The sequence below is a fragment of the Chanos chanos genome, chromosome 4 (assembly GCF_902362185.1).
Source record: "Chanos chanos chromosome 4, fChaCha1.1, whole genome shotgun sequence".
NCBI lineage: Eukaryota > Metazoa > Chordata > Actinopteri > Gonorynchiformes > Chanidae > Chanos > Chanos chanos.
Window position 1 is genome coordinate 35,927,011 of NC_044498.1, and position 21,525 is coordinate 35,948,535.

The window sequence follows — 21,525 nt, forward strand, 5'->3', positions numbered from 1 at the left end:
TGTCCTCCAGCTGAAAGACCTTCTGCTCATATCTGTGTACCTGTCAGTATGCTGACCACTGGGTCATACCCATGAATATCTCTAAGGCCCGCTATCCTAAACTATTAGAGCTGCTCCCATCAGCTATATGTAAGCAGCTGTCGTAAGATTAGATTGTGTATGTGAGACAAAGGCTCGTCTACAGCAGTCAGATCATTTAAATTACAAAGCGCCCCGTGCCCTGAGAAATGCCCGAGATTCCACCCCTGCAAATTCACTGCAGAGTGCCAAGGGTAAATGTGGAAAACCAAACTGCTATGGATAGGTGGTCCTGACTTTTAAAATATTTTCAAAGCTAATCCCTCATGTGAACAGATGAGGTAATGAATCATTCTTCAAGTTATTGGTAGGAAATTAGTCTGCTGGTTTGTTATAAGTTCAAATGAAACTCCATGGTAACAATTTCCTTTTTTTGTTTCTTCCAGTCATTGACATTATAAATGAACCATTACTGTTGCTGAGGAAAGACTGGTCTGAGGGGTTTTCGCTAAGTCTTACACCCAAAAATGATTGGAAGCATCATTAGTGTAAGAGAAAGTGAGGGGAGGGGGAGCCAAGGTATTTTTCTAAAGAGAAGCCGTTATTAAGTTGTACTGCCACGCTGCGATAATGATTAGTTTTATGTAAATGTTTAGGAAAAGCCACGCTCGCCTTCTAGCGTCAACTCGTCCATCCCTGTCAGAGGAATACAGAGACGGGATGAGTGTGGTAATACAAAACTGACAGATCGGTGATGAAGAAAAAGAAAAAATCAAACAATGGCTTTTAAATCAGCTCAAAACCATTAACTTCATTACTCTGTTGTTTGCGGATGAAAAATTTAGCTCATAATTAGCCATTTCCGCGAGCAGATTAAATGATTTCACGCTGATCAGATGTTTGAGAAATATTGCCGCGTGCCCATAAATTTGTCTCTTAACCTGATTTTCAACTGATGACATTTTATAAGATTCAGTTCATGTATGATCTGTCTTCAGTTCTTAAGCTTTTTTTTCCGGTTTCACTGCCTTTAAGCAATTTGTGCCCATTTGGTTATGTTTATCATATCACTGTTTGGGGGGAGGACGAGAAAAACAGCTCTCCTGCCACAAAGAAAATATTTACAGAGGCGCAGCATGGCTGTGAAGTCTCTGTTTCCCATTACACTCATGCAAGTAGCCCAATAAATGCCAATGGCAAGTGTCCAAGCCAGTGTTTCTGTCTGCGCTCCATTAAAGATTTATCATTTTAGGTGATGATGTCAGCTCAATGTACCTCTTTCCCTCTCTGTGTTCCCCCTTGGGTCGACAGGCGGGAAGATTCTTCTCCTAACTTTCCAAAGCAAGGTGAAAGTACATCTGTGTAAACAACTCCTCCGTGGAAGCCCGGGGAACTGACGAATGTTAACAGAATGTAAAGCCGATGTATGTTTTTAGTTTTCTTTGGGGAAAAGAGAGAGAGAGAGAGGGGAGTAGAAATATTTTGCTGTCTATGTTTTCTAGAAAGAGCTACCTTGTATTTGGTAGTCGGTGTAAAGACTTGAAATGTGGAGCTGTGAGGAGGGTCAGGGAGCGGTTGCAGATTCTTTTTTTTTTCTCTCCGTCTCTTTTTCTCTTTCCCTCCCTCTCTCGCCTTTCCTCTCTCTCTCTCTCTCCTCTCTCTTTCTTTTTCTCTGCTTGTGTATTTTTTGCTCTCTCTTCGTCTTAAGCTCTCTCCTTCTCTTCTCTCTCTTCTTCTATTTATCTCTCTCCCACAGAGAAAGTGTGGATAATGAGAGAGGAATTTGGTGTGGGGAGAATGAAGCACCTCACCCTAACCTCAGAGCCCAGCCAGCTGTCTGTGCTTCTGTCTCACACACCCATTACAATCACAGCCATTCAACAGGCGAGACGCATCACAAAACTACACAGCCACCTCACAAACCCAGTCTTAAGCCCTGATTCAAAACAGCTTTCTCTGCTGTCCACTGTTCAATCAATACTGCTTGGCTGAAACCCTGATCGCTCAAGTAAATGATCACTCAAAACCAGAGATGTCATAAATTCATTTAGTCCATGGTCTGATAGTGTCTTAGGAAAAGGGAAGTGTGCAAATATGACTTTGCAGGGGCAAAATCCTACGCATTTGAAAATGTCTTCAGAACTGCATTGGGACTGAATTAGACCCATAAAACAGCATGCCAAAGACAGTAAGTACTGCAGTGGGAGCCAGAGCTTCAGTTTTCAGTGAAGATGAACATTTTTAATTCCCTCCAAAGGTTCCACTGCTTCTTGCTTTTATTTTTATTCTACTGGCTCTGCATTAAAATGTCCTCTTCTGAACCTGCTGTTACAACGAATGAGAAGCCAAACAGTGTGTGAAATGACTTGCTTTTTTTCTGTTCATGTTCTCTCAAAGAGCTGTGCCGCTTCTCTTGTAAGCACTGCTGTCAAAACGTAATGACAATTCAATAACTAATCTCCGCGAGAACTCTTAGCTTTTCACGTTGCCGATAGGTGCAAATGTAGGCTTACCGTCGGCGCATTGTTGCTCATCCACTGTTTTTATCTGAGAGTGAACATATAGACACTGTCATGATCTCCGTGGCAACATCTCATAAATTGCTCTTCCTCAACAGACACCAATTTAAGACCTCACTACAGCCATCCTTTGTATTGATATTCCGGTTGCCAAGAGATGAAATGCAATACTGCGCCTGAGAAAAGGAGAGACGTCGTTTTTCTACAATTTGTTTAAGAGCCGGGATTGTAGTGTCTCTCTCTCATGTCCACAACGAAAAAAGGCAATTAGCTGAGAGTCCTCTGAGCGTGTTCCATTTTGTAACCTGGTAACAGGAGATAATTGAAGACGTCATGAAAAGGAAATAATCTGCTCTGGCCTAATGTTACCTTAAGATCTGCTTCCTGAGTGTGACAATGCCAGTTTGGTCATCACTGTCGAGACAGGCTTTGCACATTCAAAGAATATTTTTTGAGAGTAAAAAAAGCCCTTTACTGTCGATCAGTTATTTATTGGAATCTGAGGTCAAATTAGTAGCCTACCTAATGCTGTCTGATATGTTACATCTTGTCCAGTATGCCACATACATACGATTCAAAATAATTTTGTGGGTGAAGTAAATAGGCCTAGATGGGAGAGCTGTCTACCAAAATTGGCTCCATGAAAATGAAAATGACGTGACACAGAGATATTCAAAGGACGTTAATGCCACTTGGTTTTCGGCATCCTTGAACAAAAAACAGCAATGAGAGTTCTATATGTTTCTCTGGACAAGAGTATGGATTTGGACCAGAAAAAAAACAGTTTATTGCCAAGCCATGGAAAATAATTCGTTATTATAACCAACAACAACAAATAAGTTGTTGAGTTCTCGACTTTGGGTTGAGTTCACTCTATCTGTCTTTCAAAAACACATAAGCTACTGCCTGTATGTTCTATGTATATAACTCTACTAATGGAGTCTCGAACTACAGACACTCGAGCTACAGACGAGATGCATAAACTATACGTAATCTGCCTGTAAACTGGGAAGTACACTCAGTCAGGCTATTTAATTAGGTCACTTAAATCTTAGAATTTTCGTTGACAGGTAAAAATATACCATTGGATTTCACTCGGAGTCAGAAGGCTCAGTTGTTATGACGGCAGAAAGTTTATGCACTGTACCGAACTCCGTCCATGTGGTCTCAATTGACAAGCACAAGGAGCGAGTCGAACAGAAGTAGTCTTCAAAATACACACCATTTCATCAATTTCGAGTAAGAGTTTCACTTGGAGGCCAATTTGTCAGTTCCTGAGCGCCTCATTTGGGAAATAAAGCGGCGTTTTAGTCATGTGGTTAATTTTGAGCCAATAAAAATACCGAAGCACCTCCCTGTGGTTTGCAGGAGGAGGGACTCGGAATGTTTCAAGTCAGAGTGGCTGCTCCAGAATGCGTGAGAGGCATCATCCGCGACGACAACCTGTTGACAGCGGCGGAAACTAACGGCACTTCTCTGCAAGTTTTTATCCGTTGTAAACATCCGAAGTATGGCATGCCTACAGTTCAGAGTCCTAAAACTAACAGAGGTGACGAGACAGAGTGACGGAAAACGGAACAAAAGTTGCTGACAGTCTCAAATACCGAATGACGGAAAATGTTTGGATGCTGGCGATGGAATATGATGTCGATGAAAACTTTATTGAGAAAAATAAAGATTTGAGTAATTTTCCTAAAGTGACTCAATCGTGCTCAGTCGCACACAAAACCATTTTCTTTATACTTTTAAAAGTGTCTGTGGGAAACAGGTGGCGTTATTCAAAGCGAATCTAACCTGCGGATAAATCGTCATTTTTTCAGTGTCGATAATCTTGATGTGAAATGGTCACAGTCGTCATTCCACATTCGGAAGAAATAACGTAAAGACAGAGCGGCAAACATTTTTCTCAACAATGAAACTGCTGATAGTAGTTAGCATTATGGTTGGTTTGTGGAGGACTATATGGACGAACAGGCATTGTCCAGACCTTATTATTGACAGCTGTCACTGCACTTCCGAGCGCTCCAAGGAACTGAGTCGGCAAAACGTCCGTGTTAAAGTCATTTGTGACGATGCGGATTTGATGGACACCCTCCAAACCAGTTTTCTGCCGAACTCAACAGTTTCACTGTGAGTATAACTTAATGGCGAGCGAAACATGAAAAACGTGTAGATCATTCACAGGAGGTAGACTGTATGAAGAAATGTGATTTTAGTTATTGAACAGCTGAATGACACTTGATAACCAGTGACTAAAATATCCCAACAAGTGCCGTCAATATTCAGTTGATTCTCGGGCAGTTAGAACAAAGTGACAGTCCACGTGGTCAGGCAAGTCAGCTGATTTTGAAAAAAACTTCGAGATAGTTTGGACACTTGGAGATCCTCTTTGTGCAGGGTGACTGCTGGCCTGATTTTTTAAATGCCGACAAAACTGTAATGTTTAATCTTTGCAGCAAAACATCTACAAATTGACTACCATTACCATCACCATTACATGCCATTACCATTACAAGTTAACGACTGTTTCCAAATATCCTCTGTAGTAATAACAAAATAAAATGGTCTTCTTTATTTCTTTCTTGAGTTTTTTTTTTGGAGATACAGACACAGTAATGTACACTAGCAGGCTATAATGTAATAACATTACATACACTCTGCTGTTATGTTTTAACGTCATCCTGACCCCCGTTCCCTCTCCTTGCCTCCACTGCGTGTTTTTGTTGAATTGACTCATAGTTTGAACTCCTGAGTCATTTAGCTCATTAAAACCTATTTAAATCTGTAGAGTATCACAGTGAATCATAGGCAAAATGTAATTCCCTCAGCTATAAAAATCACGAGATGAAATTCCCGTCAGCTGTACCTGGAGGGGGGATTGTTTCCCTGTCACTAGAAATCTGTTAAACATACTAATGTAACCACTCTTACTTTCCATGAGAAAACTCACTGAGGGAAAAAAAAACCCTTTCACTGAGAAAAACGGTTTACTTTAGATTTACTGGCGTAGCCTCTCCACCCTCTTACACCCCCCTTGCAAAACTGCTGAGGACCTGAGACGACTAAAAGATAAATGTTGTGCAATTACTCATAGCATTGTTACTGATATTGAATTAAGACCTTAAATGCACTGTGTTCCATAGAAACAGAACGATAGTTCTTCCCTAGGTACAGTGTATGCTTAAATATGCAATAAGGCTATTCATGTACTTTGTCATTAAATTTCCCTCCAAGAGGGTCCCATAAAATTTTAATTTATAAATGATTCTATTTCTGGGAGTAAATGCACAGACAGCGCTGTTTACAACGTGCATGCTGTTATATTGACCTTGTAAGTACATATTAAACATACATTTTGAATGAACAGTCTTAATAATATCCAATAAACCCATCTGTACAACTCATCGGTTGCGGATTTGTTAAAAAAACATTTTTTTCTTGCAGTGATACCTTCAGTATGCCTGTTTAAAACAATAAGGATTGCAATGTGTAGTTAACATTATGCATGACATCTTACAAGATAATCCTAAATAGATCATATCAAAGGATCCAAGACATGGAATGCTGTGAAAGTTGAAACTTCTTTTTTTCATTTGCTATTACTTACAGATTTTTAATTTTTCTGTGTGTGTGGCTGTGAGTGTTACATGCTAACTGTGTCTGCAGGCAGTAGGCCAAGGTCATGTGAGTAGGTCATAACCTGTAAGGATGCTGAAAAATGGGTAAACATTGGCATCAACACTTAAGTGCTCCTAACCACAACTAATTATATCGCTTATGTACACATCATAGTTTCCACATCGTAGTCTTATACATCAAATAGTGAAATTTAGAAATAGAATTTAACATATTGAAAATCAAAATTAACAATAAATGGTCAGACCAAGTAGGTTGACACCTGTGTGTCCACTCATGTAAGCCAACAGCCAGAAAGATTTTTCAGCACATTTTTCAGCAAACAGTTAGACACACTGCAAAAAGCACGTCAAATGGCTTTTAGGTCTTCCAAACTGATTCACACTTGGAATAGTGTCTTCATTTTCGAGGTGAAAAAACTCATTCAGTTTGACCTGAAATGAATTGCTCAACCTATTATTCCCTCAGCTCTAAATACGTTTTAAATTCAGCCTTTGACCACTTTTCCCCTGTCAGTGTGGTTGTGGTCTTCAGCTAATCCTAGATTCTAGGGGGGGGTGGTTTAGTAATGGGCTAACCAGGAAGTCTTTTTCCTGCACTAGGAAGCGTGACCTTTATCATTCCGAAGTGGACTCACACGTCTCACTTTTGTTTTCTCGCGCTGTGAAAACAAACAGCTCTCGGAGGGAAGTGCGCACATGCAGGAGTGCTCAGGAGAGTGGACAGTCCTCTGGAGTTCTGTGTGTAATGCCTCCCAATGGCCTCTTTCATTTTCCTCTTAATTGCTCGTAAGCCCTGGGGTGCTACTCCTGCCCCTTTTAGCCTCTTTGTGATTCTTTCTGCTCTGCCCGGTTAAGCTGGATGAAGTGTGTTGGTGGTAAAATCATCGAGGGAGTGATTCTGCTTTGATTTACTGATTTGTTTGAGTCATTATGAGTGGTGGTGGTTCTAGTAAGCTCTGCTAAAGCGCTTGTTTATTTGCTCTATCTTAATGAGTTGTGCTTAAGTTGTGAAACTGCCCAGAGCTCATGGGGAATATGCTGTTTATGGTACTTCTTGCTATGAAAGCACTGTGTATACTGTTTGACAAGTCAAGAGGTAGACCTTTGTATGGGGTGATCTAACAGAGTCAAATAAAGTAGGGTTAGCACGTGTTCTCACTCTTCACTGAGAGTTCTCAGAGTGCCTTTTAAATAAAGTTTAATGTCCCTGACTACCCTTTATCTGTGTCTACTGAATCAGTCTGGGGGCTTGTTTCCCAGACAAATATTAAGCCTTCTCCTGGAATTTCTTTTTAAACTGAGAGATTGCAGAATGTAAATTAGCCCAGCACTGGTTTAAATGTGTCAGAGAAACGAGCCGTAGAAAATTTACGGGGGTCTCAAGTTAAAAATAAGTGAATACTTGGTTAAATTTTACCTGTGCATTTTAGCCAGTTTATCACTTTCTGTGATAACAACAATACCAGAGTCTGTGTCCAGTCTATGTAGAAATATAAAACACTTGTATAAAAACTGTCTGGTGTGGTCTAATTGTATTAATTAGACTGGTGATTTTCAATCAGATACCTAACAGTAAATTTTACCCTGATCACTTTTCAGGGTTTGTAATCATAAGTATCCTATTTGTCCTTACTCTTTTTTTTACTTCCTTTTTGTCTAAAAAATATGATCTTGTACAGGACTACTGTAATCTGACAACGGTCTAAAAGCAAATATTTATCAACTCTACGGTTTGATTCACCACTGTACTGGCATACCCAAACATGTTTTACTTCATTAGTTAGTTTTGGAATCAGTTATTTTCATGATGGTACAGTAAGGCTGTGGTTTGCCATTGCCAGCAATAAACCAGCCACCAATAACAATCTTCAACCATTAATGGAATTTTACATCCTCTTTAAGTGAACCACAGCAAGAAAATCAAAGAATAAGACAACCACAAAAGCTCCAAATTCTCCAAAATTAATCCTCCATAAATGGTTTCAAAAACAAAATACACCATCCTTCTTAATGTTCCATACTGTATTCAAAGGTGTGAGAATAGTCTGACATTTCACATCATCCAAAACAAGCAGATATTCCTGTTCTCACATAAAATAACTCACCTTTGATGGTAAAAATGGCTATAAGCCATGAAAACGTGTATATTTTGCTTCTGTTTTGTGTTTGTAACTTTGGGACGTGGTAAAATATGTGTTGTCCTTGTATTTGAACTTAATCTAAGAGTCCCACTGGTATAACAACTCTCTCTTTCTCCCCACCAAAATCTCTTCATCTTTCCGAGGCTCATCAGGATTCTTCGCTATATGGGGTCCCTTAGGTGCTATTTGTTGCTTGTAGTGCTCTGTGATCCTGAGTGGTTGTGTATGAATATTTTAAAGATGTGCTGTGGCTGCTGTCTGCGTTGGCTGTGGGCATTATGATGCTTTTGACTGGGTCAGGAGAGATTTGGGGTTAAGCAAGTGCTTTTCTTGTCTGTGAAGGCCAAAGTGTAAGACTGCACTCAGCAGTCTTTAATATGAAGTGACAGGGCGAAAGCTAACCTGCTGTAACTCACATCGAGATCACAACCAAAAGCACCTGTAGCAATCCGTGTCCTGAGGGCTCTCTCCATCTCCCTCCCTCCCTCTCACTCACTTTCTCTCTCTCTCTCTCTCTCTCTCCCTCTCTCCCTCCCTCTCTGTCCCTTGCTCCCTTCTGTCTCGATCTTGCGTAAGTATTTTTTATTTACAGCAGGTTTAGAGGAATCTCTAGAGCTGTAGCTTCTGCACTGTGAGGAGTCATGAGTTCAGACTGAAACTAGCATGTGAAATGTACTCACAGTAATGGTGTTTAAATGTGAGGATTAACACAGGCAGAAATGGCTGGTTCCATGAATGCAGCAGGTTCTGTGATTTGTTGACGTGTTTTGTTCTTAGTTAATGACCAGGAATGGTTCAAAAGGTGTGTTATTTTTGAAATATGATATTTCAACATAGGCCAGTTAAAACGGGAAGCCTCTTACACTGCCATGTGTCGTTGTCACAACTTTGCAGCTTAAAATGATTACAATAGTGAAAGATAAGCAAACTGTCACTACCAGTGAAGAGAATTAAATAGATGCACACAAAAGGCTATAAATCCAAACAAAACTTTTAGAGAATCCAAGAATGTGTCTGAACATGGAGTGTCAGCCTTCTAAAAATATTAAGAAAGAAAAACAGCAGGATTGCCAAGGATACTTTTCTCCTTTTGTTATGCCTGCCTCCCTCTCCATGCAGCAGTCTAAATAGAGGGGCTGTTTAAAGTGCAGTATGTCTGTGGTTTTTTTCCTCTGACAGATAAACCCTCAGATCAGTGTTGTCCTCTCCAGGTTTCCCAAACATCATAAAACATGGTAATTAAAGTCCTGGAGTGAATAGCTTCTGTTAGTTTGTGTGTGTGTGTGTGTGTGTGTGTGTGTGTGTGTGTGTGTTTGTGCACATGTGTATGTGTAGATGCACGTTGACTCCCTCAGACCTCATACCAAAAGAGCCCTAAAGTATTGTTCATCTTGATAATATGATGAGTGATGATAGCTTGTGTGCGTGAGTGTGTGTGTGTGTGTGCGCGCGCACACCCTTGCACACACACACACACGCACACACACAGCGCTAAAATAAGGATTTAATTTACGAATGCTATGGCAGTGAATGGCAACTGTATACATTTCATCATTGTATTTCTCTCTTTTTGGTAGCTTCAGGGCATATGAAAATATCTGACCTATTACCAGAACTTCACCGTAGCACACAGCCTGTCATTTTTCTGCACTTTAAAGTAATGCCTTATGAAGTATCAATTCATCCCCCATGCTGCTGTTTGTTTTTGCTAAAGAATTTTCTTACGTAAAGACACATCAAACAGTATCAACTTGAGAGTGTCATCTGCACAGTGATTAGATAAACTGCTGTACTAAATCTGTCCTGAAGGGCGGCGATGTGTGTAGAGCTCGCTTTCCTCCAAATGAGATCTATTTACGGTCCTCCTAATACCCTGCTGAACTCCAGAGCCACGTCTGTGTCTCGTCCAAGGTCAATGTTAGTGGATATGAAATATGTTATTTTGGTTAGCTGTTCCTAGTAACTGGAGATTATAGAATAACACAAGGGGTTTGGACATGGCTTGAGGAGAAGGTTCTGGAAAGCATGAGGCTGTGTGCTCTGGATGTTTGTAATAGTTCAAATTGTGATCTTTACCCTACTTTGTCCCAATGGTTGGTGTCTGTCGACTGCTGTAATCCTAAGCAATATATTTATTTATTTCGGTCTCTGCAGTTTTGTAATGATAGAGTAGACGTGTGTGAATAAATTTTTTGAGGAGAAGTGATTTTTAAAGCTGGATCTGGTTCACTTGACGCAGTTGTGTGAAAATGTAAGAAAAAGTACTTTGGGAAGGAGCTGGTAGCCTTAATAATGTGAAAGCAGTGATTCACACTTCCTCCCAGACAGCACATCAATCCCCAAAGTCTCACACAGACTTCACTGCCTCTTCACACTGTCAGACTACAGTGCTTCACATATGTGGGAGTGTCTGTTACACTGACTGTGTGTGTGTTTGTGTTTGTGTGTATGTGTATTTATATGTGTGTGTGTGCGTGTGTGTGTGTGTGTGTGTGTGTGTGTTTGTGTGTATGTGTGTGTGTGTGTGTGTGTGTGCGTGTGTGTGTGTGTGTGTTTGAATGTGCATGCATGTTTGTGTGTATGAGAGTCCTGTGTCATCAGTCTTGCGCACAGTTCTAACTATTTCCTTTTGGACTTAATCAGTATAACACAGAGGGGTATAAAGGCAAATGACATAGACCATTTGCTGCCGTCTTAGCGAGACAATATTTAATTTGTCCTCTCTGTCTGTCCCAAAGCCGCTTATCCTTGGAAAACATAATTGATATTGCAAATAGAAAGTTGGAAGGACACTCTAGAATTTCAGCATACACTGTTTACATAATGTACAGTTCTGTTTTGCCAGCGATTTCCTGGAGGTTGTGCAGAGGCCTGGGATCGGCATGCGGGGGTCAGGCGTGAGGCTGCTGTTCCACTCTGGCTACACGGAGAGAGAGAGACACGCTCGGATTTGCACAAACAGAGCTCTTCTGTCATTCTGACTTTATGCATGCTCAAAGGGTTAGGATGGAGCTGGAGGAGAGATGGAGAGAAAGAAAAAAGAGGGAGAGAGAGAGAGAGAGAGAGAGAGAGAGTCCTCTCTATCTGAGTTATATGGACAGCTCTATAGTTCTGTGGGCCCTGTGTAATATAGAGTGAGGTGTGGGAGGGAGAGGGGAGCGGTTTTAATTGTTTTTTAATGTTATTTTAATTGTGCTGTTGATCTGTTCTCTCCTTCATCATAAGTTTTAGTTGTGTCACAATATTCTTATTACTGGTTTGGTATCATTGCCAGTGACAGGTATGCCAATAAAACACGCTGAGCTGAACTGAACTGAAAATGCCATTGAGATTGCACTGAGAGACAGAGAATAAAGCAAAGTGGCTAACAGAACATAGCAGCGCAGACCCAAGCTACCATACATGGAGTGATACAGTCTGTGTTTTTTCAGTTGAAGAATTTTGTTTGGAAATCAACATTATGCTGTTCTGAAGTTTCAAAACACGTCCTGGGATTGTTTCGCTGTTCGTTTCCAGAGAATTCCATGAGCAGAAAGAGAAGAATTTCCCCGCACGGTTTAATCAGTTGGGTTACACATAATGAAATTTTTTCTCTTGACATTTTGCCAGGCAAACCTCCTCATGTTAGAGTTCAGATCCTTTCCTTGTTAATGTCATCTGAATTGTGTATATGGCTAAACGTTTCATCCTAGTTTAATATCCTTCAAGAGAAGGCTAATATGACATATAAAGAGGATTTAATCTACTAGACAGTGGGAAGTTTTATTTTTTGCTTCCAGTAACCATTTTTTCTGTTTCGACTAATGTTTAACCCCAAATCAAACCACATTTGGCTCAAAATATCAACAGTAGGCATTATGGCGCCTGTTATTCAGTCAAAACTCTTGGCTAAAACTGCTACTACTGTAGTGAATAACTATAAAAGTTGTTATTGCTGTACTTGCTCATATAATGTTTCTGTCTTTGGGACAGGCTGCTCTTTCTCTGAGTAAAATCAAAGTACCAATTACTTCAGAGTCACAATATTGATTCAGTAACATTTTGATTAAGTTCTTCCATCTGGTTTTTATGTCAACAGCAACTTAGGAATTGATTCAGTTATGGCAAACTTGTGAAGAATTCAAAGAAAGTTTTGTTGCTTGATGACAAAGAACCACTGGTATGCTAATGTCATTGTTAGCATAACCAGTTCTGAGAGCTACTTCAAAGTATAGTCGGTGCACCATTTTGTGGAGTACTGTTCAAGTCTATGTTTGCCAGCCTTGCCTTCAGACTGTGAGCGGTTTGCTCCACTCCACACCCACTGAGCAGCTAAGAGTTGGCAGGACTGTATTGTTTAATTACTGATTTGTTCTTGTTGACCAGAAATGAATGTCATGTTTGTTTTGGACCTTGCTACCTGAGAATTGTGAGAGGAGTCAGTGAATCATCAGTGACCTTAAACATGGCAGAGACAATGAGATGAAGGAAGTAATGACTCAAAGAATGCCCCACGAAAGATGAGGGGAGAGAGAGAGAGAGCAAGAGAGAGGAAATTGAATTGAATTGAATTGAATTGAATTGAATTGAATTGAATTGAAGTGAGGTGAAGTGAATTGAAGTGAATTGAATTGAGAGATGCATTTTTTAAGTATTTACCATAATTCAATAAGCAGTGTCAAACAAGTAATAGATATCATTTTAAACATTTTGACTTCTTCTCTCGCAATTAGTCTATCAGAAATCAGACTCTAAGTGGGAGACAAAGAGATTATGCATGCATGTATGTACAGTGTTGTGTGCTGTTTTTGAATGGTTTTCTGAGGTCATTTTTCTGTTCTCTGAGATCTGAGGCTGTGCTTTAGGAAAACAGCTGAAGCAGAAGTACCTGGTGGACTCCCCAGTGTGAATTAACCAAACAGAGCAGAGGAAAATTGAACAGTGTCCCCCCCTTCACTAATTTTCTGTTCTGATAAACAGTACCCACACTGAAACCCCTATTCTCTGGTAGTCAAACAGCCAGTAGCCCTTAGAGAACTGATCCATTCACTGCACAGACACCCTGTGTTCACGAGCTTTTATGATTAGTTTTTATTCAAAGTGTTTTTTTTCTGAACATTTCCATTGCAGTTCTTTATGAAAACATCTAATTAAAAATGCATTACTAAAACAAACACTAATTGTTCCATGTCCATTTTTTTGTTTTCAAATAGGGGTTAGAGGTGTGTGTCTGGAAAAAAAAGGGCTGACAAAATGTGTGTGTGCGTGTTTGTATGTCTGTGTGTGTTTGAGTGTGTATCTGTGAGCACATGTACATGCTGGTTTGTGTATGTGTACACGATACGTGTATGTGTGTGTGTGTTTGTGTGTGTTTGTCTATGTGTAACACTGCTTGCAGATTCTTTTCTTTTTGTTCTACACAAATGTTCCGTCGGGCCCCTGGAACAGAAGTGCTATAGAAATGCATCACAGAGGTGACTTGTGACATGTCCAATTATGTCTATTTCCAGTCCCTCCTACAACACACACACACACACACAGAGGAAGTGTAGAGAGAGGTGTGACCTTGAAAAAAGAAGGAAGGTGCGTGTGAAAGGTTGGGCAAGACATGGGTCATGGCATGCATTTTAAACACCTGGTCACACACACACACACACAGAGAGAGTAAAATCCTCTGTGGTCATTGTAGCAGCTATGTGCCCCATAACAGACAGAATGATATAATATCTTGCATGAGCAATCAATATTGGAGCAGAAATGAAATCCAAAAGAATGCTCTGTGTGTGTTTGCATCGTGTGTGTGTGTGTGTGTGTGTGTGTGTGTGTGTGTGTGTGTGTGTGTGTATGAGAGAGAGAGAGAGTGTGTATGTGTGTGTGTGTGTGTAAAATAATGTGAATCAGAGAAATGGAGTGAGTGTAACATTAATCATGAGGCTCTCTCCCTCCTCCTCTCACTCTCTCTATCCCCGACACACACCCGCAGGCAGCACGTTTTAGGACTGAATGTGAATGTGTGTGTGTGTGTGTGCACATGTGTGTGTGTGTGTGTGTGTGTGAATAGAGAGAGAAATTTACAATTGTTTTCCCCTTTGATGGAAATCACTGAAGGAGAGTTCTGTCATGCTGGGCAGAGCTGTAGTTCCTCTCTGATGGAAAGCCCTCTCTTGTGTTCGTATGTCTGTGTCTGTGCATGTGTGTGTGTATGCAGAAGGATGCAGAACTCTGTATGTGTGTTTGTGTGTGTGTGTGTTTTGAAGAACAAGGGAGCTGTGTTTGTGTGTTTCTGTGTGTGTTTTGGAGGTAAGGAGGGCCATGTGTGTATATGTGCAAATATTTTGGACACAAAATAGAAATGGTGTGTGTGTGTGTGTGTGTGTGCGTGTGTGTGTGTGTGCGCGTGTGCGTGTGTGTGAGTAGATAGAAAATTGTTTGTGTTTTTGTGCCCATGTACATGTGTTTGTGGAGGGACAGAGTGCTCTGTGTGTGTGTGTGTGTATGCTGAGAGCGATGGAGTGGAGTTTATCTCCTGTGATTGTAACACTTAGCGCAGAGCAGCAGGTAACACACTGCCTGTCTGAGGCTTAACGAGTCCCTCTGGACTATCCTGTTCAACACTTTACAGATCTCTCCTCCTCTCTCTCTCTCTCTCTCTCTCTCTCTACTGCCTCTCACTGTATTCTCTAGATGGTAGCCCCAAATCCTTTATTACTTAGTAGAAATCTCGACTTCCCTACATTTCAGTCTGTAATGTGTTAAAATCATACCTAACAGATGTGATTTAAATAGTGTGCAACAACAGAACATAAAATCAAGTCACTTGAACAGACGGATTTCTTTAAATCACAAGAAGTCTCTAAGGATTTTATAATTAACTGTAGGCTGAAGATGACTTAATTACGCTGATTGGTCCTCTCTCTAGTTGGAGAGGAGAAGGAACAGAAGAAATTATACATTTTAATCACAAACAGTAAATAACTGTCCAGTACCCAAGAGATCCAAAAAAAAAAAAAAAAAAATATGGAAACCCCAATCTGAGTTACACAGCAACACTCTTAGAAGCACGACAATCTAGATGGAAGCTGTCAGAATGTGAACACAGTAGCTCAGAATAAAATATGGGTTAATCTACAACTAAATAGCAAAATGACCTCTAATACTAACACTGATCCAACACTGACACTAATCCAACATCAGAAATACTGCAGTCCTACCATGTGTTTTAGTAATAAATGTAATGTCATAAATGTAATAGCGACAGATATATTCGGGAAGTCTTAGTAAGGCTTGGTTTGGTGATACTTCATATGCATTCATAAATATGTATTTGTTTTGATTTGATTAATCAAATATGGTTTTGTTCTGATTGATCTGATTTCTGAGTGATGTTCTGATTGATCCGTTTTTTTCCCCCCTCTGCTTTCTCCTCAGGATCCTCAGTAATAATAAGATCTCCGTTGTGAGAAATGCCTCCTTCTCTGGTTTGTCCGCCCTCGAGAGACTGTGAGTTTTTTTTTTGTTGTTTTCCTCTCTGCTTTTCTGTCTTTTCTGTCTCTCTTCCATCCTCTTAATTCTGCTTCAGACTTATTGTTGAGTAATAATCTTACCAGACAGATTAAGAAAGAGTACAAAAAATGACCAGAGACAGACCAATTCAGTTTTTAATCTGAAAGGGTTCCTCTTCATAAGGCCACATTGAAATAGTCAATTTAATGAAATTCTGTTTTATTTGGGTCATACTTTTTTTAAATAGATTTCGTCACAAGGGGAGGCACACTGTATCAGATAGGGCACACGCTTTTAAACAGTTTGGTCTCTTAATAAACCTTTGAGGCCACAATTTGATCTCTAGTCAAACCTTTACAAATCTATCTGTGAAAATAATCGAGTCATGTTGTATTTTTAATCTGTATTATGCCACCCTGGTTGGGGCACATATGTTTGTGCGTGTATATCACCATTCTATACTGTGGAATCCTGCCCTTAACTTATGAATTCTCCTTCAGAGATGCATAGAGCTGGAAGCTGATTGGTGTGTGACTGATTATGCTCCACTCCTCCTATCCCATCATCCTTTTTTTAATCAACTCTTTCTTGTGTACTGGCGACACTCACATTGATCTCCAAAGTAAATAATTTCTTTGAGTGACAAAGCTATGTAAGGGTTTGCCATCTCCAGTGAATCTGAATTAGGAACCAAATGAAACAGAGGAAAAATGGCCATAGGCCTGAACTTACACTTGAGCTGTCTTTAGGCAACACTAGAGCCTGCATTTATTTATGTGTCAGAGTAAGAATGCTGTTATAAGATCAGCTCTGTGCTCTGTACCTATAACTCCAACTATTAGGAATGCAAGAGGTAAAAACTGATCCTAAGTCAGCACTCTTATACTCTTTGACTACCCCATTTTCTGTACTTAACAAAAGCCAAGTGGATATGTCAGTGCTAGAGAGGACATTGCACTGAACTCCTATCCTCATGTTTTTAATGCATTAGTACGCAAGTGCATGCCATTCTTTTACTGCTCTATTACTTATAATACTCTATGATTCTAACATCATTCCAGTGGATTATCAGTAGAACACACCACCCACACATCCATGTGGAATAATCCTCACTCACTGCAGAGTTAAAGTGACTGCAGTCTGTATCCAGTCATCTCCTTCAGGGTACATATAAACATCGCCGTTCTCTGCTAAATCTGCAAACAAGATTTCAACTTTTTACATCAAATCTTACTGTCACACACAACTGGTGGACAAATTGTGGCCTGTATCCCAATCTTGCTTGTCGCCAGCTTTCAGCTTCAATCTGAATCATCCGTCCTGTTATTTGAGTCTCAGCCATCAGAAATCACATCTAAACACTTTCCACATCGCTTCAAAGCCCTCGGCCTCAGCTCAACGGTCCGACTGCGCGCCGGAGCTTTCCGTGCCAGCTGGAGCTGCTGGCAGAGGCTGCGCTCGAGTGGCAGAACGTGGCACAGTGCCGTTTTTCAGGTGCCCGTGGTGAGGGGGGCAGCCAGGACAGCTGTTGTTGAGTCTGGTTGCTTGGCAGCAGAGACAGGAAGATGTGTTTTTCCTGCTGAGTGGCAAGTTTGACCTGCACATACTTCTCAGTAATCAAATGCCCCGCAAAGTGTATGTTTTCCAAATATATGTTTTTAATTAAACATTCATCTGTGTTTGTTCTGAATTAGTGACAAACTCAGTATATCACATGTTTAGCTTCAGTCAGCCCTTTCATAATATATAGTTTAATAAATTCAATATTTTTATTTTCCATTTGGACCGTGATATGTTCTGCCATGTGGGAGGTTAGGGATCTGAGTAAGCTTAATGAACCTTTTACTCAAAGTGAGAGCAAATAAGCATTTTCTGAAGTTTTGCTGATAAAGGGAATATTTACTTAGTGTGTGTTACCATCCCTAAGGGCACAAATCTGGATGTCAGCCACTTAAGTACTATGTTAGCGTAGGACCCCAGGGGATTCCCACTGCTGGAGACCAGCTGTTTAAATGCTTTATTTAACAAAAGTAATCACCCAGACTCGATATGTGCGATTACCAGCGCTGAGTACAATGACTTAGCTTGTTAATTAGAAGTAGAATTGTTTATAATGAAGATTCAAATGGAGAACTGTCACGCCTCTTCTCAAAGCTGAGCCAGTTGGAATCCACATATTGTCAGAAACAGCAGCCTATACGCTCCCCTGTCATCTCCCCTTTGCGTCTTTCCATTTTAGCTCTTTCACCCCCCACCCCTACTCTCTGATGTTATATTCAGAAGACTTTTGTCACAACTCAGTGCAAGATCTGAGTTCCTGTCTCCGATCCATGAACCCGCCTTTTGAATCCAAGCCAAAGAGTCTTACCAGGCACATCCATACATTGCATTTCCACTACCACTGAAAATTCAAACATTTGAATTTCTTTAATGACTTACATCCTGCTTAGCCTTGTGTTACTGCTTGGCTTTTAAATAGCTAACATGTTCAAATTGCTAGGTACTCACTGCAAAGTCGACAGGGCGCATTGTTTTGATATAGTATAATATTGTCTATCTGCTGGGGTGTGAGAGACACTGGTATGAGATTTGGAATTCACACCATGTCCCATTTAGGGCCCCTAGGGGGTTGGCTGGTACTTTAAAATTTATGAGAAATCATTCATTGCTCATCGCCAGTTTGTCTTTGATGTATTTGGAGTGCCAGAAAACCTTGACCAAAAAGTTCTCTCTCATGCTATGACTGTGACTGTGGTAGAATTTTGATTGAGTGGATTGGGTTTGTCTCTTTGGAAGTGGATCAGAATTCTCTGTGTTATATTGTCTATTGCTTTCATTCCATGGACACCAGTGTCTGAAAACTCACCTGAAGGTCCTCCTCTTGTTTCTCACTAAAAACATGGCATTTATTTATTATTCCTACAAATGGATTCTCCTTGAGAAGTGATTGATGAATGAAATGGTGAATGAATTCATGACACAACTCAGCAGCTTCCTCTGGTTTATGTGAATGACTAAAAATGGAACGCTTGGGCAGAGTGAATAATGGAAGTGCAAAATAAATAAATAACTAACTAAATAAATAAATAAATAACAAGGAGTATGGAATGAGAAAACTACAATTCAGCTTATCTGCATCATCGCAAAGCCCTACAGCAATACTTTGCTGAGTAACAGAGCAAAGGTTAATCAGAGATATGTATTCCTTAATGGTGTTAATTAAAGACCTACCTTTTACTGACACGTGTGATTGCACTGATGCATACATTATTGTTAAATTTCATAAAAAAACAAATGTTGCACATTAATTAAACATGATTTGGATGTGCTGCAAAAAACAACCCCTTAGAAGTTCAATTTAATATAATGTGTTTAGCACTGATCAAGCAAACATTTCAAAAACACCATGCGCCAGGTGAATGAAACTTCTAGAGGATTCTAAGACGTTCCCTCACGGCTCTTTAGAGCGTGCTGTGATTCAGGGCCATGCTTGTAAGCAAGGTTAAAGACTCTCAGGACTCCAGGGCTTTTGATTTACAGGCACGTCTTTGAAGAAAAACAAAGAAGCGTTCGCTCTTTTTCTCTTCATCTCTTACTCTGACTCCCAATCCCACAGGTACTCTTTCAGAGACAATCAATCTGTCAAGTTTTCCACCAAACAGAACCTTCTCTCTCTCTCTCTCTCCTTTCTTTTACAATCGGCTGATGATTAAAACATAGAAACCTGTGATTTATATGAATATACGTTGAGACCTGCATACCAGAAGCAGAAAGCTCTTTCATCTCTCTGTTTTTCTCTTCTTTTTATTTAGTGTCTCTCTCTTAGGAAAAAAAATCTGTTCATTTCAACTCAGAGGCACTATATGTATTATGTAAGTGAGCTCTGACGGATCGATTGCCCAATTGGTTGATTGATACTGTAATGTTCTCAAATGAGGAAATTCAGACTGTCACCTGTAGTTACTTCAAATACAAATACACACAAAGTAACACAGAGAAATCTAGCCAATCAGGATTAACACACAATCATTAACAGAATTCCTGAAAGCCCAAGTAATCACAAGACTGTAGATCGTAAAATATACAACAATTTTTTATGTTAAAATACCGCAGATAAATACCTCCTTTATTTTACTCCCCCCCCCCTCCTTCCTTCATTTCACATTTATAGTGAGATACTCAAAGTTTTCCCAGGGGCAAGTGTCCAGTTCATGAGCAGATTACTTCTCTCTTATTTTTTTGTATTTGTAAACACACATTCATCATCAACCCTCTGTATACAGTCAGTCCAGCCCCTGGGAAAGAAGGATATCGGAATAGCATCTGGGAAAATTCAATCATTTTATGGATCCAAACCACGTTACTAAAGCTTTTAGAATGCCAAAACCCAACAAGTGATCCCAAAGCGAAGTGAGTCTTTGTGATTCAAACTGATATGCAAAAATTGAAATAAGATAACAAAAAGATAGATGGATTTTAACTTATCTGCATAAATGTGTTGCTGCTATTGACCAAGCAAATGGGATATTAATCATGCAGACATATATTTCAGGCCAGAAAAAATATTATTTGTTTATAAGCTTAGCTCTCATAGCTAATATCTCTTACATGATGCAGGAATACGTGTCTCAAAGAATGTCTAGACTTGTCTGAAACACCGTTTAGTGTTGGCCAGTTGTCTGAGGACTGGATTCTATCAGCTTTATTGATGGTTAAAGCAAATGTCACAGACTCTTAATTTGACACAGAAAACACTCTGAAAGTTATTGGTGAGCAAAGACATTATCTTACATGGCCAGAAGAGTGCATTTGAAAATTAGATTGTTTCTTAGACATGGAAGGGAAAAGTTTTACAATTGTTCAGTTTAGGTAATATAACTTACAGCCCTGCAGTGACATTTAAACATGATTAGAAGTACATTTAGGTATAAAGTGTTCTATTTCACTCGGGTGTTTATTATTCCAATCACCAGATCCTGAACTATATAGAGGTTTTAGCCTCCTGAAATTTATATCTGTAGTTACTGAATTTGGTTTCAGATACACAATATAAAATGTGTGTGTGTGTGCGTGTGCGCATGTTGCTTTATGAACATACCTGAGGGATCTGTTCTAGCTTTTCTGTCTATGATCTCTCTCTACGATCATTACCATTCCAATCTTCCATCATTTTGAAACATATCAAAATCAATATTGCAGTGAGCTCGCTAACGTTTGCATCACCTCTCTTTGAGCGTGAGGCCTGTCGACTAACCAAAGCCAAAGAGCCGACTGGCTGCCTGTTGGCCAGGAAACAACATCAAATTTGAGCTGCCATTTTTTCCCTGTCATGTTTTCAAAAAATAAATAGGAATATGATCAGAATTTGAAATGTCAATTTTTTTTATTGACAAAAAAGAGCAGTGAGTGATATTTAACATGTTGTTGTTAGAGAACTGTCATACTGCATGAGGCTCTAAACGGAGATGTTTTGACGTGTGGTTATATGGTAATGTGACGTGGGTTATCTCAGACAGTCCAGAGCAATAAATCTCATGGTATCTACCAGGACTGAACCATCTGAGTGACTGGGGAACCTAAATCAGGCTGAAGTCTCTTTGGGATGACTGGTGGTTTCATTGGAGGAAACAGGAAGAGGAAGCAGTATTTCAGACTATGATGTCATGGTGGTCACGGAAATGACCTTTTATCACCCAGCCTATTTCCTCTCTCTTTCTCTGTCTGTCA

General features: G+C 39.9%; 1 protein-coding gene across 2 annotated transcripts in view; it reads left to right on the top strand.

Moving 5' to 3' along the window:
- Nucleotides 1-4,449: 4,449 nt before the first annotated feature.
- The window catches only part of adgra1b (adhesion G protein-coupled receptor A1b), a 105,880-nt gene continuing 88,804 nt past the window's right edge, over nt 4,450-21,525 (top strand). For both annotated transcript variants that reach the window (XM_030771436.1, XM_030771437.1), the window contains exons 1-2: nt 4,450-4,667; nt 15,724-15,795. In XM_030771436.1, coding sequence (XP_030627296.1) covers nt 4,450-4,667; nt 15,724-15,795 — 290 coding nt within the window. The remainder of the gene's footprint in view (nt 4,668-15,723; nt 15,796-21,525) is intronic.